Source organism: Phalacrocorax aristotelis, chromosome 1 (genome assembly GCF_949628215.1).
Source record: "Phalacrocorax aristotelis chromosome 1, bGulAri2.1, whole genome shotgun sequence".
Lineage (NCBI taxonomy): Eukaryota > Metazoa > Chordata > Aves > Suliformes > Phalacrocoracidae > Phalacrocorax > Phalacrocorax aristotelis.
In genome coordinates this window covers 179,571,821-179,597,303 of record NC_134276.1, presented here as the reverse complement: position 1 = coordinate 179,597,303, position 25,483 = coordinate 179,571,821, and the positions used below count along the sequence as shown (strand labels likewise).

Here is a 25,483-nt window from a genome sequence, read left to right as displayed (position 1 = left end):
CTTGTAAGAAACTACAAAGTTACAGCGTTTCAGTGTTGTTTGCACCAAGGACAAACTGTGGGTGGTACAAGATTGCTATTACTACTATCACTGCTTGATGCTAGTGTTATTTATTACTGCCACGTTCTTTGACATGATGCAGTGAGGAGTAATAGAAGGGTTTAAAGACTTAGTAAATTTACCATGTGTTTAAGCTAGTCCTTATAACATCAGCTTGTAACTACAAAAATCTTGACTTTGAGGAATTTGTAAACAAGCAAAGACAACTGTTCTGTCAGTAAGTTAAACCTTCAGAATGTTCTTGTTTTATCACTCTCCAGAATTAAGCTTCACTTGGATGTTCAAGTTTGAATTTCAAAGAACAAACTCTTCTTACAACGTTAATTATCTTCTACTGTAATGTCTTTGGAAAAACACTGATTAGGAAAGTTATCAGTAAGGACGTCAGAAGTATTTTGTCTCTGTTTATTTTTAAATTAACTCAAACCAAGTTAAGATGTTGTTCTGTATGTGCATATTAATTTGTTCTCCCTTCTGGTGGTTTCTATAATTTGTTACAGCCCATTTGTTTCTTTAAATTACCAGTCCCTGGGGCCTAGTTGATCAACATGTATACAGCTCATAGGAGTGGCACTTCTCTGATTCAGAGCCTCTTGTCATTCTGTAACTAGAGTTTTGTGAGTGGAGTACACTTTAGGTTAGCATTTAGTGCTCTGACTTGAATCCGATTTAGATTAGAGAGGGGAAACTTGGGACTAGGCAGAGGCTTTCACAGGACAGTGATGGAAAAAGGACTTAAAATTATGGCTGTGGAAATTTACTTGCTGGTAAATAAGAACACTCATCAACCCTTTTTGTATTTCTCACAGAGACCTGGTACGATTTTATTGGAACTGAGTTTCTTGTTATTTTTACTCTGCGATAGGAGTGCTATAGCGTTCTGTCCTGGTTGGCTAGAGGGCAGTAATGGCAGAGAGAAATCAGGCAAGAGGAGTACTGTGGGTGGAAACTGGGGCGTAAAAAGAATAACAACAGGTATATGTCCACAGTTTTTGGATATGGTTAAGAGACTGCTGCAGCAATGTCATCTGGTTCCCTGTTTCTACTTTTGGGTGGGACTCTTTTTTAAGAGTCTGGAAAAAGAATCATCCAGGGTCACATCTCTAGGTCTTTGTATAGCATTAATTGCTGCTGAGAAAGCAATTGCTGTCATGGAAACAGCTACAGGGAGCTGTCCTGGCAGTGCAGTATATATACAGTCTGTCTTCTGTTTTGGCCATTTTGCTGCTCTGATGTCAGATACGTTATCAAATACCTCCCCTGAAATACCCACGAAAAAGAATACATACGTCTTTATCTCCCCCTTTAATATTCTGATACTTGCTATTATTTTAGACACATATTGCTTCATCCGATCAAACATTTTTGAGAAATTCACCAAGCAGGTTGAAAGACTGCGGTAAATGGTTCTCATTCAAGTTTTAACTATTTTGCTTAACTTTACACAGCTGCTTTACAACTTAGTCAATGTTATTCTGTCATTTTTTACTTTGAATGACAAAACACTAAGTAAACATTTAGCATAATAGAATATGAATGTTTAGAGTGATTTATAGGTTTTAAGATGAAAAGTGATACACGGTGTTTTTAAGTAGGTCTTATTAGATTAGCTTTTCCTTCAGTTATTTCCTGAAGAAAACATTGATAATTTCCTTTTTCCAGAGTAAAATCTATCTTTTCAGAGCTGTTTGTTAAAGGCATAGCTTGCACCTTATCTAAAGGCAGTTATTTCACTACTAATTTTTAGAATTGCCCTGTTTATACTATTTATATAGAATGAAAAAACTCAGAGCTAGGCTTATGATAGTCTGAGACTCACTATTTATTTTCCTTATGTCCTTTTTATGCTTTTAGTTGAATGAAAGTAACTGGACAATGGCGCTCTCACCTCAGCAGATGGGAATGTTTGTAAATCTAGACACATCCAATATGACAGAAGATGTCACTATGAGCGCTGTTCTGTTGCGTGAAGATGATCCTGGGGAAGCTGGTGAGACAATCTGAAGTTTTCATAGTAATTGACTACATTTTTTTAATTATGGGATATAAATAGAAATTTTTTTTTCTATATTATTTTGCTGATATATTTCTTTGTCAAAAACAGTCGAGTTTTAAAAGTTCAAAAAGTTATCTCTTCCAGTTATTGGAGTTTTGAGATTTTGTGTCTTCTCTGGAACCTGGTGGCACATATGGGATGCTCTGGTGATGTAAGACACAAACTGGGTTAGTTTTGTGGAGATATGCAAATGAGTTTGTTGTTAAACATGTAATCTGAGAAAGTTTTACGTCAAATAACTGTGAAATTTTTGCTGTACCTCATAGCTTCTGTGTATCTTACTTAGCTGATAATGTCTTCTGACTTTGTGGGCTGTAAATAGTTCATATCATCATTTTCCTCATTTAGATTTATGAAAGAGAAGATGTTTTGTCATCAGAAGGATTTTTTGTAGCGTGGGGAGTTTTTTTTTACCAAGTTGTGTCTGACTAATATGGCTGTTTCTTCTTAAATCTGTTCTAGCTACTATGAGCATGTACTCAGATTTTCTGCATTCCTTCCTGAAGCATACATCAACTACCATTTTCGATCTTGTGGATGAGTACGAAAGTATTTGTAACAGTCAGGTAAGTAGCTTGCTTGGGTTTTTATTTACTTTATTTTACAGTCCCTTCCCTAAGTTGCATTGCTATTTTTCTTTAAGCTGAGAAGTCACAGTGCTTTACATAGATGATTTCAATCTTCCAGCTCGTTGCAGTCTTACGAGTCACTGAACGCTGGCGTTGAATAGGATCTCTTTCCTCATACACTGCTTTGGCACAGGAATAGCCATTGTGTAGCTTGCCAAATACTAAAAATGTCATCTGGCTGCCATTCCACTGCAAGTGTCAAGTGACAATAAACATGAGCAGATATATAGATTTTTTTTGTTAATGATAATAAGCTGGACTAAAAAGGACTTGTTTCTTTCAGGTATAAATAAATAAAACCATTGTATTATGATGCTTTAAGAGTTTTCTGCTACATTGCTAACAAGCTGGCAGTAGAGAATTCAACATTAGATTTAAGGTGTCTCTGCTTTTACACGCAGGCTTTTATTTGATTAGCTGTTTACTGACAGTTTGGGATCAGCAGGGATGGATAGTTTGAAGGGAAGAAATTCTGATGTTTTTGTCAATAAGCATTGATCGCAAAAGGGGGAGGTGGACAGATAATTTTTTTTAAGAGACTTCATACCTTTGTCTATGTTAAGAAAATGCATTCTTGGTAGAAGGCCGCTAGCCCTGTTTTGTGCATATTTGTTGTTGGGCTGAGTTGGAGAACACTGAGATCTTTAATGAGGCATGTTCCACAGTTGTGTCCCCAAGTGGGAAACAGATCAGAGAAAGAAAATAAACATGAACTTGTTTATTTTGTGAGATGGTGGAACTTCCAAGGTCTTTTCCATTCCTCCTCTTTGAGAATATGGATACCATCTACAAGATCATGGAACACAGAATGGTTGTTTTAAGCCACCTGGAATTGTGGGGGGGTTGATTGTATGTTGCCAAGGACCTACAAAAGGATGTTGCTCCAAGGATTGGCTTGGATGTTGCTGACAGGGCTTGGGACAGGGGTGGAGGGACAGCCCTGAGCTCTCACGCTGCCTCTTAGCTGTACCCTGAGATCAGTCCAGTGGCTCCTCACAGCCATGAACTCTTTTCATGTTTTCTGGGAGATACTAGAAGGGAACAGAAGATCATGCTTCTCTCTTGCATCGTGGTGATACGCTTCATTCTGTCCTCCAAATCTGTTGCTCCCCTCCCACTTGAAAACTGGTGAATATATTGATACCTGACAAATTGGGTGCTCCTAAAATGTAAGACTTTGGGGCCATTCTTAGAGGTAGTAGGAGCTCTGGAGCTAGCTACTAATGGAGAAGACTTTATTGTCTAAGGTTTTTTTATGATAAATAAAGGAAAAGATATTAGAGCTTTATTTTGGTGATACTGTAAATTATGTGGTAATCAACAGTTTGGGTTTCCTCATTTACCAGAGGTAGAAAGGAAAGGGTGTCTTTCAGGCACTGATAAATACTGTCACAAATACCAGTAGGGGTCACTTTATGTTGGGTATTGATGTATATGGAAACAAAGTTGGGGAGTTTTGGTGGTTTCGGGTTTGTTCCCTGCCTTGTGGTTGCCTTCTCTCCCTCCCAGTCTTTGGTGCTTTTTGATTGACATAAGCTGCTTTCATCCTGGGTTTGTACAGTGCCTTGCAAAACAAAGCTACTCTCTTGGTTTATGCCATCTAGGCTGTGCTGATAATATTTTTATTAATTAAGGGAGTTTATGGTGTGGAGTATCATCTACCTATTTTGAAGAGATGGAAATCAAATTTGGTTGTTAAGAGCATTCAGGATAATTAAAAGAATGCTGTAGTGGCTTAGAAAAAGAAATACAATGATGGGCAATATAAACTATGTATAAATTTATTTTCCCCAGGTGAATATACTCGGAAAAATAGTTTATCGGGCAACTCCTGGACAGCAAAAGTTTTCAAAAACTGCCAGTGTCTTGTGGCTTCTAAAGCAGGAGATGGTAACTTGGAGGCTGTTGTCCTCACTTTATAGGTAATTCCTTTGAAAAGCACATTATGTTTTTGCACTGAGCTGATTTTCTTGGATATATTTTTAATGAGTTTGTAAATGTGGAGTGAAGCAATTAAGTACTTATTAATAATCTGTTTATGGAGCTAGGTGCTGATATATATGTCTTTTTATTATCTATTTACAGAAATGATAGTTGTAAATGGGCCTATTCTTATTACTTTTGCAACTTCCACTATTTTTTTAAAAGAACATTTTTGTAAAGGTATTTTTAAGTGCTTTCACATATGTATTCTGCTAAATTTTCTCAGCTTTATTTCAATCATTAAGGTTTTGCACTTTTATTTCTAGAGACAGAATACAGTCTGCACTGGAAGATGAAACGGCATTTGATATCACAGTAAGCTTGGGCTTTTTTGATTTTTTTAAGCATTATAATAAGCTAAATAAGCTAAATACAAGCTAAATGCTTGTATTTTATTTTTTACAATCTGAATATTGCAGCCACTCAAAATTCAAAGGTGAAAGAATGTAAACAAAAATGGGACTGATTTGATTTTTGTGAAGAAAAATAGCAAATTATTTCATGTATTGTGGAAAGTGAATTTAAATATTCAATTCTAAATAGAAAATGCTAGTGTAAAAATATTATAAACTACACTTTATGTTTTATTTCCTTAAGTATTTCACATATACTTGGAAAATCCACTAGAAATAACTATTTATTTCCTTTAAAAAGTGGTTGCATCAGTAGGAGTAATGTTCCCATAGGTCAGAGAGAGTTTTGCTTTGCCTAAAAGAACATGTGGTCTCAAGCTGTCTAGCCTTTGCAATCCTGATTCCAATTTGTCTCAAGAGAAATTCAAATTGTTTAGCATTCTGGTTTCAGCTCTAGTCTTCTTGACTATGTCAGTATAGTGCTTCCAGCCTTTGCTGCCAGAATACGCTTAGGAAGACAAAACAATAAGTAAAGTGACTCTGCCTTTGTAAGATTTATGATCGCAGTGGCTTTTTTCTCAGTAATAAAATAGCTTCCTCTAGGATTCCCACAGCTAAGTTGTAACTATTAAACACTGTTGTGCCAAAAAACAGTCGTCTTCTACCTGTTTTTTAGGAAAATGCATCTTCTGTTCTGTTACTTTTTTGTTGTTGTTGAAAGTCTAATGAAAGATAAATTAATGCAGGAGAGCAAATAGAAGGACCAGGGTTCTGGGGTTGGTTTTTTGGGGTTGGGGGTTTTTTTCCCACTTTTTTCATATTAAGTGTGCATATGGTCTTGGAAAACGTCATCATTTTTATGTATAGAGCAATAAAGGGAATTTAGGATAATATGAGTGCAGTCAGTGGGAACAATGGATCTACTATGTAGCATCTTTCTGTGGTCATACATCTGTGAAGTCTGAATCTCATTTTTACAGTTTTTAGTGTAACTGGATGTAAACAGTAATCCAAATAAAACACATGTATAATGTCATCCATTTTTAAAAAAGAGGTAGGGGGTAGATAGCAACCTGAACTTGCAGAAAGTTTATGAGTTAGTAGGTGTTCAGTTTGGTGTTTGCGGCAAGTTTTCTTTCCCATGAATAATCAGCTTTTTCTTTAATAGGTTTTAACTGCTAGTGAAAAGACGAGTGTAGACAACTTGTTTCAGAAAGATTCACTTGTTCGACAAAGCCAGGTATGATGGAAAGTTTTTAAGATGAGAGTGGAAATAGATCTGTAGACACTTAAATGTTTATAACACTAATGCTTTATGCACCTCATTAAGCTGGTTCTAATACTTATTTATTTAGTTTCACTGAAGTGTGTTATTCTTTGTATGCTTAAAAACAATGCTCTCTGGTTTCTGAAGATCATAAATATTTTTCAGGGTAGCTTGGAGAGGATGGAAGGCTGAGAGCTATTCCCATTTGGAGCATCCATTACTGTTGATAGTGATTAATAAACTGTTAAGTAGCACTGGAGTAACTGCAGCATCTAGAGATCAAGTGTCTAAATAGCCTTCGTACTGGATATTTAAAAGTGGAATAGGCTTCAGGATGTGTACGCCTTTGGTTACAGTGTAGATCATGAGCAGATCCATAGATGAGAGGAAGGCAATTAAACTATTATTTGTTATATGTTTGCTTTAAAAATGCAATTTAATTTTATTCCAGCTGGTGGTAGATTGGCTAGAGAGCATTGCCAAGGATGAAATTGGGGACTTCTCCGATAATATTGAATTTTACGCAAAAACTGTATATTGGTGAGTTCACACTTTATTTGATGGTATACATGCTCCCATCAAGCGTAAGATTCACAGGCACAGACACAGAGTCTTTCTTAAAAAGAAGTAGTTTTTTAGAAGTTGTTCAGCTCATACACTTCTTTTCTTTAAATTCTTAGATGTAAAAATTGGGATTTCCTACCTACCCACTGAAGTCTGTCTTCTCAAAAGTCCATTACTGCTTTTGGGAGGCCGGGATCAAAGGAAAACCATCAAAGCAACTTAATTTAATCTTAACCTGGGTGCAGATTTGATTTTTCATAATAAGGCACAATAAGAGATGGTCACCTGCTGATCAGCCTATTATTTACACTGGATAAAACCATTTTTATTACATGTTTCTCAGGTGGTCACTTCTTTGCCTGGCTTTAATGTTTGCCTGTTTAAGTTCTTGTCATCACATTGTGTCACTGACCATTCACCAGAAGCCATTATGGTCATCTTTATTATCAGTGATGGGGTTTATGACAGAAGAGAGCAAAGCCTACCTTTGATTCTATAAGAAATCTGCTTTTAATGGCCTGTGAATGGCTTTTGGAGTCATGTGTTCATCCCAAGTTGAATTTCTGTCCTAGATTGACTTTATAGTGAATGCTAATGGGAAATTTTGCTCAGGTAGAAATCAATTCATAGTTAAATACATGAATGATTGAAAAAATGGATGCTTTTGAAAGAAATCATAGATATGTGAATGATTCTAATATTGTACTTCTTGTGCATTTTTGCCACAGTAACACAGTCCATTGGTAAACCCACCAAACCAAGTGTGTCTCCTGTAACCATATTCTATCTAAAAAAAAATATTTTTCAATATTTGTGTCTCATTAAAATATGTTTGCTAAAAATCCATTTTTCTCAAAAACATTTCACTGTTTTCAGGGAAAACACACTACATATCCTAAAGCAGCGACAGTTAAGTACATACATTGGAAGTTCTCGAGCTCTGGTAACAGAGTTGGTAAGTATTACATAAAATAAGTTTTGATTTCAAAATGTGTTAGAGAAAGCATATATGCTATTTTCACAGCCTTCCACCAATTTTTAGACAGTTGTACTATCCAAAAGTAGTTGTACTATCTAAAAATTGCAAAACATTTAAGTTGGAAAAGATGAAAATCAGTACAGAAATTGTGAGGCAGGAGACCTCTGGAGTTCCCTTTTGGGATCGTGGACTCCTGCTTCCTTTCAGGAGTCACTTCCACACCCCCACCCCACCCCCCATCGCAAGTACCTGGTGCCTATTTGGTGAAGTAAATGGCTTTAGTAGTATTTTTTATGTCTGAAACAAACTCATGTTCCTAACCAGAAAAGCTTATAAACACGGTTGCAGATAAGGGTGTGCTGTCTTTGTACAGTAACTAGTACAATGAAACCAAGTCCTGATGAGATTCCTTGAGAGCTACTATAGTAAAAGCTAATAGGAGGGAAGTCAAGGAAAGAAAGGACTGTCCAGTAGAAGGAGGTGATGAACCGTCTCAGTGACGGCAAAGCAGTTGTAGAAGATCAATTCAATAGGGGAGTGATCTGAGGTATTCACTAGCTTGAGAAAATCTGTTAGATTAAACAGAAGCGAGTACGGCTGTTAAAAGCCTCTCAGTTAGAAGATGGAGGAGGAGAAGGTCTGGTAGGTAGGGAGGCAGTAGGGGAAAGGATATTTGAAGGTAAGAAGAGCTGGAAGATGAGAAGTTTGGGGCAAAATAGCAAAGTGGTGGAGTAAATAAAGAAATTGCAATGGCTCCTTCTGATAGGAGCAGTGACAGAAGAGGAACGGAAGAAATGTGAGAGGAAGGACAGGGAAGTATCGTGCCAGATATTACGTGGGTTGTACAGTGTTGTGCTGACATGTTGGATTGGATGGCGACTTTTCTTTTCCTTGTAGGATCCAGATGCTCCTATAAGGCAGAAACTGCCACTTGATGACTTGGATCGAGAAGATGATGCAAGGTTATTGAAGTATCTCTTCACTCTCATCAGAGCAGGAATGACAGATGAAGTAAGCTGCAGAAAGTTATGGTATCTTCTTGGTTAACTCGTTTAGCTTATTTTAAATCTATATTAAAGCTAATGAAAAGCTGCAGACTAAAGTGTCTGTTTAAATTTGCCTTGTAGTGATTTAATTTCCAATTTATTGTCAGTACTGACAGTGGTGGACTGCTAAATTATTATTTTAATAAAATCTTGCATTTGGTTAAGTTATTTTGGGTATAGAATAGATGTTAGAGAAAAAACATTGTATCTTTGGGTTTTTTGGTTGTTTGACAATAGTTTTTTACTGTCGTAGCTTGTACTAGATACTGCCAGACAAACACACAGAATGTTCAACAAATTTCCTAATTGCAGATCTAATAATCAGTGGATTATCATACAGGCTTTCTTCTAGCTATATTAGAGTGGAATGCACTTGCAATTTTAACTAGAGAGAAAGTTTTGATGTATGCTTTCCTTAGAAATAGCATTAAATTAAGCAAACTTTACTTTCTGTGCTCCTCTAACGTTCTCTTGGGTATATGATCCGAGTGGAGTTGAGGGAGAGAGTCAGGGCTGTTTTTTTTTACCTTGTACAAACCATTGCTGTGGCACATTTGGAGGTGTGTCCCAGGACTGAGAACCGGGGACCAGCGCACAAGCTCCATAGGCTAGTACTGCCATCAGAAAAAAATGTAGTTATTTGCAGTGGTTACTCTTATTAGTTAAAACAAGTTACTTTCTTGCTTTCTACCTTTCATTTTCTTACTTCTATTGTTTGGCAAGGTCTTCAGCGGTGAAAACTGCTAGACTTTATCTGTGTATTCTAGAAAGTACATTATTATCCTCCATAAACTTTCACTCTTTAAGTCTGCTTGTTCCCCTACCTGAGAGAGAATATATTATATGTATACATTGCATTAATCCTTAGCTGAGTAACATCCAGGCATTTCAGTCCTAAAGCTATTCTGAATAATGATTCCCAGTAGAGAAGTGGCTTTCATGATTTAGTCATGTAAATACCTCTGTTGTGGTGTTTTGTAAAGGCCTCAGCTGGAAACTGATTCCCTTATACTAAGGCTCTATGTATGTGTGTATATATATATTTGTGTGTGTGTGTGTGTGTGTATATATATATGATGACATTTGAGTAATGTTGATGGGGCGGGGTGGTGAAAGGGACTTGAGATTCTTGTGCCCAAGACGTTAGACTTAGGAATATGGTTACTTGCTAGTATTCTGTTCCACTGTGGTGCACATCTATTCATTTTCTGATAGTACAGGCACATGAGCATGTTGCTGCAGGGCAATATGAATATAAATTTGCAGCATCAGTTGTTCTGCAGTTGCTGCTAAGATGTCCCTGCTGTCTGATAAGCATGAAGTGGGTAATTCACTACTGAAAGAGTAAGTTAAAATACTTTGAGTTTACTCTGAATTAAGAAGGAACCTCTGTTCATTTACCATACAATAGGTACTACACAGCAGGTAAGCTAGAACAACTTGCTTGTCTATTCTTTAAATTTACTGTTTGTCACCATCCCCAAAATGGCTGAATGTCTGCAGCCATCCAGTGTGAAAAGAACAGAATTTGGCTAAACAAACCAAGACTGCATATTGCAATTGCGGTCACTGTTCCTGCTGTTTTGTCAGCCTTGGAACGGTACCAGTCAGACTACTTAGATAATCTTTAGCTGGCTTTTTTTTTTTTTTTGTAGGGTTGTAGGATTGGAAGAATTGTAAGCCCTCTTTTTTTGTACAGTTTCTGTTCTACTTTCCATGCTATTCAAAATAGCTTTGAATTTAACCTGTTTGTGCTAGTGCATAGACTATTGAATATCATTATGGGAAAGGTGGGATGGCTATTTTAAAAGTTCATGAAGGGTTTGGAGGGCTAAGTCAACTGGAAAAGTAGATGACTGTGTGAAGAGATGGATTATACATCTAAGCGACAAGACAACACCTTAAACTTATCAGAAGGATTCGTAACAGCTGTTCAAACTACTGAAGATGAGACTGTAGCATATTTCTCACATTGCTATAAATACTGAAAACTAAAAAGTTTAGTGAAAAAACCACCAATGCCATTTTATTTACTTTGAAATCTTTCAGTTGTTTTGAGTTTAAAGTCCTTATTTTTTCCATAGTAGAATCTCTACACAATTGTCTGTTTTAATGATGTTCAAATTTTTAAAGGAGAAGCTAGTAGTTTTCCTACCTTGTAGCCTGTTGCTGAGAAAATCCATTATTTTTTCAGGCACAGCGCCTATGCAAGCGATGCGGTCAGGCCTGGAGAGCTGCAACTTTGGAAGGATGGAAATTGTATCATGATCCTAACATAAATGGAGGTATCTACCTACTTCAAAGTGCATTTGAGACAGATGTAAAAATAGGGCAGAGGGCTTTCTCTTAATATCTGTCTGTGGCAAAGAGAAGTAACTCTTTCATCTTACAAGCCTTTTTTGTAGCTAAAATATTTTACCACGTCTGTTGAATGTGTAAAAACTAATATGAAATGGGTTTAGTTGAAGGTATGAGTTCGCTGAATCCACTTAACATGCTAAAGTCACTTTCTTTTTGAAAGTCAAGCATAATCACTAGGAAATAGGTGTCTCAGAGTTCTGGACAGATTTTCTCTACCTCCATATAATATTTCAGTCTGTATTTTCTCAACATCTGACTTGTGCCACCTGGCAAACATTTTGTTGCTTGCCGACTCAAAGTTGGGCTCTATATCCAGCTTCAGAAAGGTATAATAGGAGTAGAGGTCACCAAATATAAGTGCAGGAAAAAGAGATGTTTTTGAAATATTTGAAAATTTTTAAATTACCTTCCTCCTTGGTTCTGGGGTTCCTTGCACACAGTCCTATTTATAACACGGTACCTTTCTTCTCTTTATGTTCAGGACATCGCAGGATTTAGCAAAGAATTTAAGAATGTGTCTAAATGTTGTCTGGAAGGCATAATGCTTTTCTACTTTTCAAATCCTGATAGCCTGTTACTTTTATATGCATGCTTCACCAGTGTCCTAGCCTTGTTTTGAGTGTACCTCCCTAGCCTGCTATTATATGCGTTTTAATTCCACGATGCATGCCCTCAAGCAGCTGCATGCAGAATAGCAGCACTGAAGCAGTGATTTTTTTTTTCAGAAGTTTGTACTCCTTAAGATACAAAAATTCCTTTTCTCTTTAAGTTTGTGTTTTCCAGATGTAAACATCGTAGATATGTTATGGTCAAAAACATTATTTTCTTCAAAGCTAGATAGCAGCTAAGCTTTCAGAGTACTGTAACTTTAAGACGCGCATTTACCAAACTTCCCAGAAAAGCCACCTTGCAGTCCAGTTGGAAGCATCAAAATGCTTTGAGAAGAGTTCCAAAGGGGATGAAATCTGGTTAATAACAGAAAATAGGCTTTACCTTGTTACTGGTTTCTCTTTTTTTTAATAGCACCTTTTTCTTTTCCTTCCCCCCTCCCACATTATCCTTTGCATGTAGGAAAAGAGCTGGAGCCTGTCCAAGGGAATCCGTACAGGTGTATTTGGAAAATAAGTTGTTGGCGTATGGCTGAAGAGGTAAGATAATGCTGATTTGCTTCATATTCATATATAAATTTGAACTTTTCTGAACTCTGTAACGTGATTTTAAGTAAGCCTACCTCCTTGGTGTTTGTTGCCTATAGGATTTGCAGTTAACATTTCTAAGACAACTTCTGAAATAACGTGTTTGTGTCTTGTAGTGAGACATCTACCCAATCAGCACCAAGTTTTCAGGCTTAGGAAATGTCTGACTTTTTTTATTTGGTTGAAGGCGAAACTGCTGACACTAACTTTGACTTAATCGAATAGGAAAAACTTTGCTTTCTTTACAGGTCAATATAAATTTTTCAGATAAGTTACAAGGGGATACCAGTGAAGGGGAAGTCACTTGCCATTCTTATTTTGGCTCCTGATATGTCCTGTGATTTTCCAGCTTTTCTTGGAAACTGTTAGATGGAACGTTTTTGTAATGGATTAATCTCTAATAAAATGTAAAGTGACTAGGAAACTTATATGCTTTGTAATTAAAAGTTGTAAATGCAGCTTTTTTTTTACTCTCTATTTTAGGAGCAGTTTAACAGATATGAGAGAGCAATCTATGCGGCACTGAGTGGAAACCTTAAACAGGTATATCAAGCCTCCTAGTTAAGTGGTGTTTGGTAGTTGTGCATTCTCTACCTCATATGTGACAGTGATGTCATCAGAAATACTGCAATTACCAGTTATTGTACTTTTAAAGATCTAGTAAACAGGACAACAGCAAACATGCTGCTTCAGTAGACATGTTCTTTCTAGGATTGATGTGACTTAATTAAATATGCAGTAGACTCTTCTTAGTATTATTCCTGCTGACTTTCAGTACAAACAGTTCTAACGTTTTTAGTTCTTTTCTAGTTTAGTATTATTTAAGAGCTTATATAGTCACTTTCCTGCTCGTGCACAGTATTCTTACAGATGAGTTGGTGTATCCAAATATTATTCTGCAGCCGAATTTCATTATCAATATGTTTTATACTCTGTACAATGCTCACTTTTATCTTTAAGTAGTTGTCTCTTTTTATTAGTTTTAATCCTCTGGATGTTTTTGTGCTCTCCCACTCCTAACTAGGGATTTTTAATGTTTGGGGTTTTTTTAGTTTAATTTTAAGAACAGTGAGGAACGTTGCAGACTATCATAAAAGTTTCCTTGCTGTTATACTAATCAGTGGTAAGCTCCTACTTGAGGAGCTTGATTTCCCGTGTGTGTGTGTCCCCAGTCCTGTTATGATGTAGTAGGAATAAAGATAATTCTGAAAATAAAAAGAGGGGGAAGAGAGAATTTTTCAGGTTTTATTCATTGAAATTTGAAATTAGTTCTTCTACAGGAAAAAAGGCTTTGTAAAATTATACAGGCTTATAGACCAGAAGATACTTACCTTCTTGTGACAGAGTAGAGAGACATTTAATGAAATTAAATTTCAGTAATTTCAGTAAAATTCAGTAATTTTAAAATTACTGTAAGAAAGAATCATTCCATGAAATGCAGTGTTTCCTCTGGAGCTTGTCCCAGGCTTTCACTGCTGAAAGAGCCTAACAAAAGATTCAGAGAAAAACTGGGTATAGAAGTCTTTACATCACGACAGCAGGTGGTACTCCCTTCCTCCTACCCTTTGCCGCTCACTGCTGCACTGTGACTTGTGTAATCATGACATAGACCAGTAAGGCAAAGTGAATGTGCTGAAAAATCATCAGGCAGAGAAGTGGATAGTCTTCGTCTGGATTGGTTTTCTGAGGTGGTACACAAGAGGGGGAATGGTGTCAGAGTGGTGCTGCCTCTGGAAGGAGGATAGGACGATTTCTACTGACTACCTTTGATATAAAATAATCAAGGAACTAGAGCATTATTCAGTGAAAGGATTTTTTGTATCCTGCTCTGATGAAGGAAAGGTTGTTAGTCTACTTTAGTGCCCGGAAACCTGATCCTAAATTACAGTTGCTCTGTTCAGATTCTGATAGTTTTCCATCTCTTAATAATTTTTGCTCTGTTTTTTAAATATGTAGCTTCTTCCAGTTTGCGATACCTGGGAAGATACTGTTTGGGCATATTTCAGGGTTATGGTGGACACTCTTGTTGAGCAGGAAATACGAACCTCAGTAATAACTGCAGAGGAGATGGAAGAGCTCCCTAGAGATTATTTAGAAACAAAGTAAGTTTTAAGTAAAATTATGCTCCTACACTCAACAAGGGATCCTGTATGATCTGTCTGGAATATTCAAGGTAACATTTTTTTGCCTTTTCTCTCCTACTTTGAAGCTGGACTTCAGAAAAAGTTTTTGAAGAACTTCAGGCAACAGACAAAAAGGTACATACTATTTACAGCGTTTGACCTCACTGTTTACCATTTTCAAATATTCACTAGGTTCTACTTTTACTATACTACTTAACAAAATCCTCAAATATGCCCAGTGATTTATTGTACATTTTCTACCTCTGTAATGTGTAGTTTCTCAATTCAGATAGATTTTTCTATATGCTGCTGCCTTTTAATGATGAAAAAGGTACAGCTTTTGTCTTGTCCCCTATCTGCCAAACTAGCTGGGTGCACTAAAATAGCTGACTGCTGAGTGTTATCACACAGACAAACCAGACAGAGTAAAACACCTATTTAACACTGATAAAATGTGCAAAGATTGATTACATGCTGTTTTCTTTATAGGAGGTTTCAGTTTTCTTCATAGGAGGTTTGTGTGCATATTTCAAAACAGGCCTTTCAAAATTTAAAAGCATATTTGCTTAAACAGACTGTTTCTTTGTTACTTTTAACACCCAGGACACTTATTTAATTTAAGATGGGATATATAACTTGTATGTTAATTTTGTAAAAATTAAATTGAAACTACACTTACTTTTATTTGATGGAATAGGCATACAGCATTTATCATATTGCTAAGACAAAGATATGTTGAAAGACAGCTTGATGCAGTCAGCCACAGATACACGCAGCTGCCTTTGCCTTTCTAGTGCAATCTTCACCATATAGCAACTTTACAGGTGCATTTAAATTGTATTTCATGCATTAATTCCTCTAATGAAAAAAAATCTCTTCCTCCTCAAGTAAGTTTCACATGCTTTTTCTTTAAGGATTTATACACATTGTTGCTTCTGTGACTTTGTAGAATCTATTCTCTGTAACATCGTTATTCTCCTCTTCAGAGCAAAAAGCCCTTAGCCTTGGATCTCTTCCATGAAAGTATTAACTCCACAGATCTATATTCTGGTTTTTTCTTTCAGTTTGTCAATATTCTTGTAACTTGACCCTGAGATAGCAAGTGCCTTTTCTCCTGCTCTTTATGCAGAATACCCTTTGAAATAGGGAAGCTTTTTTTTCCCTAAGGAACCTTTGCTTTATTTATAAGCTTGCTTTCTTTATACATTACGCTATAAGATTTTATTCTGAGTTTGAACTTTCTTTTTCTCTCCCTAGAGGGTTATAGAGGAGAATCAAGAACACTATCACGTGATTCAGAAATTCATTATACTGGGAGATGTGGATGGTGAGCTTTTCTCCAAGTGATTTTTTTAAATGTCAACTGACTACATTATTTCTAGTGACCTTTCCAGAAATTTGTATTGTGAATGGATTTTAGAAGCACACAGTAGGCATACTCCACTTAAAAGCTAGGCTGCTGCTTTAATCAAGAACTGTAGGGACTTTCTGCAGTTTCACATACAAGGTAGTCTCAAAGAAGTCATGAAATCACATAAATGTGTCAGAATATATGTGAGACTATTGCTGTAACTTTTTCTGAGAAATTACAAAATACTTACAGCAGATGGTTAAGCCAAACAGCTGAATCTTCCCAAAACTGTTGCTGTTCTGTTTCGTTGGGCTTTTGAGGCTAAATTACATTTATTGAATAAATGCATAATTTTGGAATATTTCTTAGGTGGTTTTTTTTTCCCATGATATGGCTAATATCGACATTCCCTTGGTGGCTATAGGTTTGATGGAAGAATTCAGCAGATGGCTTTCCAAAGACAGAAGTGTGCTTCCAGGACACCTCCTTCGTTTCATGACACATCTTATTCTGTTTTTCCGCACTCTGGGTCTGCAGACTAAGGTAAGTTCACTCGTATTTGGTTTGTTGTCATAGCAATAGCTAGTCTTTGAAGTAGGAATGTTTGTGTGTAAATATATAAACTACTTACTATGATGGTAAATTACTGCCAGGCTGATGAGGAGCTGTATGCTTAGTGTATTTGTTGATCTGAGAGCCAAAATGCAACAGTCAAATTAGAAAAGAGGACCCTCCTCCCCTGCAGTTCAGCTTGAAAATTATTTGTTGAGGATGATGGATTCTACTTGTAAGCCCTTTATTGAGAAGGATCTGACTCAAACTTCAATATTAGGTTTATTCATTAGGTTTATTCATAGCAGCCATGATGCTTTGAATATAACCTGATCTTGTACACAGTTGTTGGAATTGTACCAATTGGTGTAAGCTCAGAAGTGTTTTTGCTTGAGGTAAGTGTTACTAGCTGAAATTTTCATATTTTCTCAAAATATATACGAAGTGTAGCTTACTAGCGACCTAGCCTATTTATGCTAAATATGCAGACAGGTCACACAGCTGCAATTACTCTTTTCTGAGAGAATCACAAATAATTAGAAACCTTCCTTTTCTACTTTTCTAAAATTCAGAAGTGCTTATGTATCAAATAAGTTTCTGAATGTATCCTATTTTGGCAAAAGACAAATGTGTGTTTTCATTAGGTGATTTAAATACAGCTCTGAGTTGTTATGGTTTTTTATGCCTCTAATTATTGCTTCGTTCCTTTGTTGAAATTTATTTTTGAAGTCAGCTAACATTTAGCTAATTAAGAGGAACTTGTGAGTGTGTGTGTATACATACAACTTTTTTAGCCAGACTCAAAATTTGATAGAGTAGGTCTTTAAGCGAAAGTGTGGTAGAATTAGTCATTAGCCTATGTTTAATAGAGGGGACAAAAAAGGTGCAATTTCCTACCTAAATTCCATTGTGGGATTGTGAGTAACTTGACTGCTGCCTCTACAACTTTGGAGTAGGTGAATTTACTGGAAGATTACTCAAGCAACCCTCAGCAGACCTCAGAGGGAAGAAGCAGTTAGTTGTGCAAGCTTTTATGATGTTCCTTATTTGATGTTTTGAGCACAATTCATATTCGTATATGCTTAGATGAAGATCTGTAATTTCATTTACGCATAAAATGGTAGTTCTTCACAGTAACAAACACTTGAGTCTTAGCTAAAGCAGTCTTAGGTGCTCAGACTATACTTCGGTTGTTTAGTATGGGCTGTTACAGGTGAGCCAGGTGATATTTATACCCTGTACGCAGGAACATTAGCATTTTCTATAATACAATAGCACACTGCAATAGTCATCTGTTTGCCTGTTATTTTATTTATTGATTTAAAAATATGGTAAAATGGAAATACTTGAAAAACAATTTTAAAAGTAACTTTCCAGTTAGACCAAAACCGATATTATCCAGTTGCTGAAAAACTAAATCCTTGGAACACGAAGTCTTTGAATCAGAAGACATATTTTTCTAAGCACTCTCAAGAGAAACAGCTCTTCCAGCTGAGCCTGTTTGAATGTGTAGATTACTGAAGCAGGGATAAGCAAATAACCTTGTGTCTGTGTAATAGTGGTAGCCTGTGAAGTTGTGGTGGGGTTTTTTTTTCCACATTATCTGATTTTAAATTGAATTTGTATTTGTTTGCAAAAAGGAGGAAGTTTCTGTTGAAGTCCTAAAGACCTACATTCAGGTAAGCTTTCAAAAATAGTTTGCTTCTCTGATGTAATTTAGACACAAAGGAGGAAGAAAAGGACACTTAAGGTTACAGGATGGAAAAAGCTATGACGCAGTTAATGTTCTCTTCTCAACAGATCCATGGAAGCTTGCCTAACATGCAGAGTTTCTGTCAGCCGTGCTTAAATAAAAGACAGTTTTATTGATCCTTGTTTAGAAGCTGAGAAGTGGAATCTTCCTATATCAGAACAAAATAATCAGAAATTTGTTACACATTTATGTTTTTATATAAAACATGTTTTTACACAGGTGTAAACACACTTATGTGTTTACACGGAGGAATATAGTAATGTTTTTCTAAATATTTGCTTCTTGTTCTGTAGCGGATGATATCTGAGAAGCACACGGATTTAATAGCATTTTATGTTAGCCACTTGCCCCCAGAACTAGCTGTTGCTCAGTATGCTTTATTTCTTGAAGATGTTACTGAAAGTGATCAACGCCACCACTGCCTTGAATTAGCAAAAGATGCAGGTGAGATATGATGATATTAGAATTACCATTTTATATCGTGGGTTATTTTGTCTTTAATGCAAGACCTAGCTAGGAAGATTGTATTGTTTCCTTCCCGTGTCTCTTCATTTTTTAATTAAACTAAATTGATTTGCTGCTCACTTCTTCAAGTAGATATAATGTGGTTTTTTACTAACCTGGAACTGCAGTTCTTTTTCTGACTTAAACTAAATATCACTTTTGCTTCTGGATTATGTCCAAACACAGCAGGAAGTAAATGCCAGCTGCCTGTCTCAGATATGTGCTCTGAAGCTTGACATGATTGTATTATTTCAGAAAACTAATTATAAAAATAACGCACCTGCTTGTGGGTTTAGGAAGGTTATGAGTATCTTACATTTTTTGTCCTATCTCTAGTGCCCTTTCTTAGCCGTGAGGGGTTGCTTGAATTAATTGTAAGCTTCCTTCCAGGCCTCTACATCAACCTGAAAGGGACTACAGTGAAGCAGCACGCCATCCATTGTTTGACAATGCTTCTGTGCCGCTCAGAATTCACAAAGAAATAGATTTACTGCAGAATTCAGTGTCTAACTTTTCTTCAATCATTTTTTAGTCATTTTCTTTTAAAAACTTGGCTAAGGTTTCAAAAATAAAACGTCCTGCTTCAGCATCTCTGAAAGAACTATTCTGAGCTTTTCCTGGTACGTTCCTGTCAAATCATAGCCTTGCCGTCAGAACTGTAGGAATCAATGGCCTTAGCAAATATAGCTATATGCTGGTCCCCAGCACAGACTGAAGAACTTGTTAGTTGTCTTATTCTTTTCCCCATGTTTGATGTTCTCTGTTATCTCAAATACCGTACTTCTGAAATACCTGCAATAAATTTTGTATCCCAAAAGCTTATAATTTAGTCTGACAATGCGAGTGTGAACAGGCTGATAAGAATTACTAGTAGTAAGGAATAAGATCAATAGCTGGAGTCTGAAATGCATTTTGAATTAATGATCACTGTTACATGGTTCTCTCCTAACCTAGGTCTGGATGTTGCAACCATAACAAAAACTGTTGTTGAAAACATCCGCAAGAAGGATGCTGGTGAATTCAGTCACCATGACCATATGTTAGATACAGGCACAACAGAGGTGAGTATACTTTGTAGGGCAGATGTTCCAGTTTGCAACCAACTACAGAGTCTTCTACCATATACGATCCATATTTCTCGTTCAACAACAGTGGTAATTGCCTTGAAAAAGCCTGTGAGGGAAATGCACTTTCCATGTGATCAAGTGAGGGGTTGAATTGCACAAATTCATAACTCCTGTTTCTGCATCTCCTTGATCGTGTGGGCTGTGGTGTACGTTGCTCAGCAGCATGTCTGTATGCAAACAATAAGTGAAGGTAAACCCCATGAAATGACTATGACAAGATCTGTTGTAGCTGAGAGTAGGATATTATTGTAGCTTCTAAAAATTATGAGGATTAATACTTTGGATCTCAGATGTACCTTATTACTTGCTGAAGTGACGTACTCTAGCTACGACAGACATCGGCTTTGCTGACAGTTTCCTTGTCATCAGTATTGATTGTTGCTTGGATCCAACTCAGTACGTTAGTGACAGTGAGGTCCTGGTAATAGCTTGCATTCAAAGTACTGTTTAGAAAACAACTCATGGCAATTTTTTTGCCGTTCAGTACAAAGTTTAAGTTCCCTAAGCCAAATAGGTAGTTTATTCAATGCAAGAGTTAGAAAACTGTGACTGCAGGCTGATGGCACCCCTGAAGGTTGTATCAAGGGCTCCATGAACCATGTTTGTACAGTATAAAAGTTAGAGGAAGATGCATGGAAATCCATAAAAATTTTTGAGAGCTGATGCTCACCCGTTGGTCAGAATGTCTTGGAAATACTTAGAAATGGATCTTTGAACAGTTGTAGATTGCAGAGATTTTCTAAGCTTTTGATACCAAAGTTGTGAATAAAGTGATCCTTGTCAGTATGTCATAATGCTATGCAAAGAGCTCTAGAAAGTTGTTTATTTCATTGACCAGATTCAATGTCTAACATCAGCTGTACGCTTGAAATGTTAGTGAAGCTATATGTTGGTTTTCACAGGTGGATCGACTGAAAATAGATGTGATTGACTGGCTTGTATTTGATCCTGCGCAGAGGGCAGAGGCACTTAAGCAAAGCAACGCAATCATGAGGAAGTTCTTGGGTACTAAACCTCACAAATATTGTAGACTTCTTAGATGTCGTTTTTGTTCTCATTGGTTCTTGGCACTACATTTGATATACTTTTGAACCTAGTCTATTTAAAAGCATGGGTTTGTCAGTTTCTAAAAATAAAGTATGGTGTCGTGGTTCAGCCTCAGTTGGCAACTAAACACCACGCAGCCGCTCGCTCACTCCCCCCCACCCCGTGCAATGGGGAAGAGAATCGGAAGAGCAAAAGAACTTGTGGGTTGAGATAAGCACAGTTTAATAATTACAATAAAATAATAATAATGATTATGATAATAAAGACAATAATGTTAATATAATAAAATGGAAAAAGAAGGAAAAAAAGAAAAAAACCTCACAGAAACACAAACGCTACAGCCGCTCACCACCCACCGACCAACGATGCCCGTCCCTGAGCCGCGATTGCCCCCTCCCTCCCCCGGCCAGCCCCTCCCAGGTAACATACTGGGCATGACGTTGCATGATATGGAATATCCCTTTGATCAGTTTGAATCCGCTCTCTTGGCTGTGCCCCCTCCCCTCCCGGCTTCTTGTGCACCCGGCAGAGCATGGGAGGCTGGACATGTCCTTGACTAGTACAAGCGCTACCCAGCAACAGCCAAAACATGTGTGTGTTATCTCAACAGTTTTTTTCATGCTAAGGTCAAAGCACAGCACTATGCCAGCTAGAGTGAAGAAAATTAACTCTATCCCAGCTAAAACCGTGACATATGGAAATCGCAAAGCTGTTGATACTCTGTTCACATTCTCATAGCATCCAAGAAGCACGAAGCTGCAAAAGATGTGTTTGTGAAGATTCCCCAGGACTCTATAGCAGAAATATATAACCAATGGGAAGAACAGGGAATGGATACTCCGCTTCCAGCTGAAGATGACAATGCTATAAGGGAACATTTATGTATTCGGGCATATTTGGTGAGTTTCAAATATGCTGTATTCCAAGTTATTAGTAAGAAATAATGGTGGCTTTGCCTTGGTGGTGAAACTTTAAGCTTTGTCCATTTGATTTAACTTCTAATTCCTGGATGTGCTCCAGCTAAGAGTACAAAATATTGAGGTTCTTTCTGTAGTTAAAAGTAACTTCTGGGTTTTGTGCATTTAATGACGTTCCTGTAATGATATGAGTCAAAAGTGTCAAAACACTGTTTCCAATGCAATCCAGGAAGCCCACGAAACCTTCAATGAATGGTTTAAACACATGAACTCGGCTCCACAGAAGCCTTCTTTGTTACCACAAGCAAGTTTCACTGAAAAGGTGGCCCATGAACATAAAGAAAAGAAGTATGAGGTAGGTAAAAGTTCAAGTTGTTATTTACTATAAACATTTACGTCCTTGCTTAGGAGGCAGTCGTAGTTTAATGAAACAAGAGAAGAATTCTGCTAATTCACATTGCTTAAGAACTCTATTATAAAATATTTCTATGTTGCAAAGAGGGACTATGAGACAGAATAGTAATGCCACCACACAATAAATTCTCATGCTTTATTCTTACATGACTCAGCTTTACATATAATATTGTATACAGTAATAGCAAATATTCATTATAATGTGTCGACTGTCAGTGTTATTAGTAAATCTGAGTACTCGATTTTGCTATTAACTCTCCCCTGGAAATGGAGGACGAAGGCTGTCTTGTGTTCTTGAATTTGTCACGTTTTCTTCTCAAAAAGGTGCTGCAGTTCTGTTTGTTTTGCCAAAAGTTCTTTTTGCACGTCTGGCCAGTATGAACACACTGTATTCAGTTTATACAAGTGTTTGTTATGTAAGCATGGCAGAATAAGTTGTTTAAAATTACCTTCCTCTGGTGGCTTCGACTGCTTCTGAAGAACCTGTCTGACTCTCTGGACAGGGAATTAAGCAAGGATGGCAATAGCTGTTAGCAGCAGGCTTTTAGGTTTTGGTAGCTGGCTGAAGATTCTCATTTGAATTACAGCTGCGCTGGCTGTTGCATGCTAGGTGAAGAGCCTGTGATAAAATAGCCTTGGAAATTATCCTGTTCTGCAGAGGTTTATTTTTTTTCTTTGCCAGATGGACTGTGGTATTTGGAAAGGCCTCTTGGATGCTCTTACGGCTGATGCGAAAGAGAAAATGTACAACGTGTTGCTGTTTGTGGATGGAGGATGGATGGTTGATGTTAGAGAGGTAAAATGAATTTCTATATCGTGGCATAGACCACAAAGCCAGATTGTACCCAATTGTACCTTTGTCATCTTTAGTTTGAAATGCTTCTGTTTACTCTGTTATAATTCACTCTGGCCTTGCTGTGACCAGTTACAGATTGCTTCCCCTTCAGTAACCACATAAATCGGATGTGGCAGCCCAGTCTGGCCTGGTTAGTCCAGTTTTTTTGCCTCTGACACTGCTAATTATGTGGTTATGCTGAGTTGCCTTTTAGAGGTAAATGTTCATACTGCTAATACATTATTTCGCTACGGTCAGGATGCTGAGGATGACCCTGAACGAACACACCAGATGATTTTGCTACGAAAGCTGTGTCTGCCAATGATGTGCTTTTTACTGCACACAGTGTTACATAGTACTGGGCAATACCAGGAGTGCCTGCGACTGGCTGACATGGTTGCTTCTGACCGGCACAAGCTTTATACGGTGAGTTATTGAGAGCTACAGACAGCTTAGCTTCGATTTAAAAGCTCTGTGGGCTGACTGTGGAAAAAGCTTCTATATGGAGAGGAAGATGCCATATGTTCCTTAACATCGTAAGTCTCTTCATCTCTTCCCATTCACTGCAGTAGTAAAGGGTTTCCTTGGTGCTGACTTAAGGAATCAAAGAGTTAACACTGAAGATGATGCCAGTGTTTTGACAAGTAGTTCTTCTCAGTAGTGCAGTTACTAATTTTTGGATGGGGGCTATTGAATTTATATAAGTTGAACAGTGGAATTGTAATTGATCTCTTTTTTTTGTTTGTTTCCACTACATTTCAGAACATTGTATAAGCAGGTTTTATTTTGGAGCACTTGGTTTACCTAACATTCTCTCCCACCAGAAGCCTGAAAAACAACACAAAAAAACCTTTATCACTTTAAAAAAAAGAAACCACAACAAACAAAAAACCACCAACAACAAAAAAAAACTAAACCACAACACTCCCCCCACCAAAAAAAAAACCCCAAGGATTAGAAATCTGAAAAGAAACATGAAGGCTAAGAAAAATACTGTGGTGCATTCACCTGGATTGGCTTGAGATCTCTGCCAGCAATAACAGGAAAATGAAATTTGGCTGTTTATCAGTAGTCTTTGTAGTAGTTATGAGACAGACCTCTCTTGAGTCTACCTTCAGGTTTTGGATACTGCTGCTAGCTTCCAGTCCTTTACTAAATGCCATTCTGAAATGTCTGGTGTTCACATTGTCTTAAATAGAAAGAAAGAACAAGCAAAAGAAAGACAGTAAAGAAAAAATTTAGTAACTCAATTAATGACTATTTACTTTTATATCAGTGCTATTCGTTGCAAATAAATACAACTTCATTATGTCCTCTTTTATTCTTAGGTATTTTCAAAAGAAGAACTCCGAAAGCTTCTGCAGAAGCTGAGGGAATCTTCTCTGATGCTTCTGGACCAGGATCTTGATCCTTTGGGATATGAAATTCAGTCGTAGGACTTAATGTAAATACTTGCAAAAACTTCTGAACATGGACATTCTGGTTATAAAAAAGAACAAAACCATGACTCAGATAAACTGTTCTGATCTCTGGGGGAAAAAACCTAACCCTCAGCTTTCAATGTCAACTTGAAAAGTTCTCACCAACTTCGGAGAAGATATTTGTTATACAACTTTTTTCATAGTCGGGTTTTTTTCTAATAAAAGTGCTTCACAAATAGAAATGTTTGTTCATTCTAATCTATAATAGCATTATATAAATTTAGTGATTGTATGAGGCTCCTTATTCTCTTTGCTACCTGCCAAAGAGCTGGCTGTAGACTGGAAACGTTGCTTGGCAGAACGCGCGAGGGTACAGTGGAGAGGACAGTGAGACTGGAGGAGGATGTCCATGGAAAGCAGGAGAGAAGCAAGCAGGTGCAGGGAGCTGGAGGAAAGGGACGTTAAAGGAAGAGAGAAATGGAGGGCTATCACCAGCCCTTCAGAAGAGAGAAGGGCTTGCTTCGGGGCTTGCGCCGTTCTCACGTACGTCGTGTAGTCACTAAGATGCTGATGTAATCCTGAACTGGCGGAGGAAAGGTGACCATATTTCAAAGCTCCCAAGTTTGAGATTTTGTGATTTATTTAGAAATCTCGTTCAGGCCCTGTTTGCGCGCATAAGCACACATTTAGCTGCTTTTCCCCTGACTGGAGAGTGCAGAGGACGGAGCTGGAGCGCAGTTAGGCGTCCGGCAAAGGACGTCGTTTGTGCTATGCCTCGCTGTACGTGGACTTTTATGCGCTGAGGGCTACTTGCGCCTTGGAGAGAAGGCGTCTTTCAGCCCGGGGCCGCTCCCCGCGTGCCCCCCGCCGCCGTCCCCACGGCGGCCCGCGGGCAGCTCCCAGCTCCCGCTCCGCCCGCTTCCCGCCGAGCTCCGCCCGCGGGGC

At 37.5% G+C, this 25,483-nt stretch overlaps 1 protein-coding gene across 1 annotated transcript in view; it reads left to right on the top strand.

Annotated features, from left to right (window-relative positions):
• The window catches only part of NUP107 (nucleoporin 107), a 31,937-nt gene extending 7,157 nt beyond the window's left edge, over window positions 1-24,780 (top strand). Inside the window, exons 5-28 of the mRNA XM_075080848.1 lie at window positions 1,915-2,050; window positions 2,579-2,682; window positions 4,540-4,667; window positions 4,995-5,043; window positions 6,250-6,321; window positions 6,800-6,888; window positions 7,789-7,867; window positions 8,789-8,902; window positions 11,132-11,222; window positions 12,370-12,446; window positions 12,978-13,037; window positions 14,451-14,596; window positions 14,704-14,752; window positions 15,875-15,944; window positions 16,393-16,511; window positions 18,161-18,199; window positions 18,567-18,717; window positions 19,732-19,838; window positions 20,807-20,909; window positions 21,690-21,850; window positions 22,098-22,223; window positions 22,965-23,078; window positions 23,376-23,543; window positions 24,446-24,780. Of these exons, the coding sequence (XP_074936949.1) occupies window positions 1,915-2,050; window positions 2,579-2,682; window positions 4,540-4,667; window positions 4,995-5,043; window positions 6,250-6,321; window positions 6,800-6,888; window positions 7,789-7,867; window positions 8,789-8,902; window positions 11,132-11,222; window positions 12,370-12,446; window positions 12,978-13,037; window positions 14,451-14,596; window positions 14,704-14,752; window positions 15,875-15,944; window positions 16,393-16,511; window positions 18,161-18,199; window positions 18,567-18,717; window positions 19,732-19,838; window positions 20,807-20,909; window positions 21,690-21,850; window positions 22,098-22,223; window positions 22,965-23,078; window positions 23,376-23,543; window positions 24,446-24,553 (2,460 nt within the window). The 3' untranslated portion in view covers window positions 24,554-24,780. The remainder of the gene's footprint in view (window positions 1-1,914; window positions 2,051-2,578; window positions 2,683-4,539; window positions 4,668-4,994; window positions 5,044-6,249; window positions 6,322-6,799; window positions 6,889-7,788; window positions 7,868-8,788; window positions 8,903-11,131; window positions 11,223-12,369; window positions 12,447-12,977; window positions 13,038-14,450; window positions 14,597-14,703; window positions 14,753-15,874; window positions 15,945-16,392; window positions 16,512-18,160; window positions 18,200-18,566; window positions 18,718-19,731; window positions 19,839-20,806; window positions 20,910-21,689; window positions 21,851-22,097; window positions 22,224-22,964; window positions 23,079-23,375; window positions 23,544-24,445) is intronic.
• Window positions 24,781-25,483: the final 703 nt, after the last annotated feature.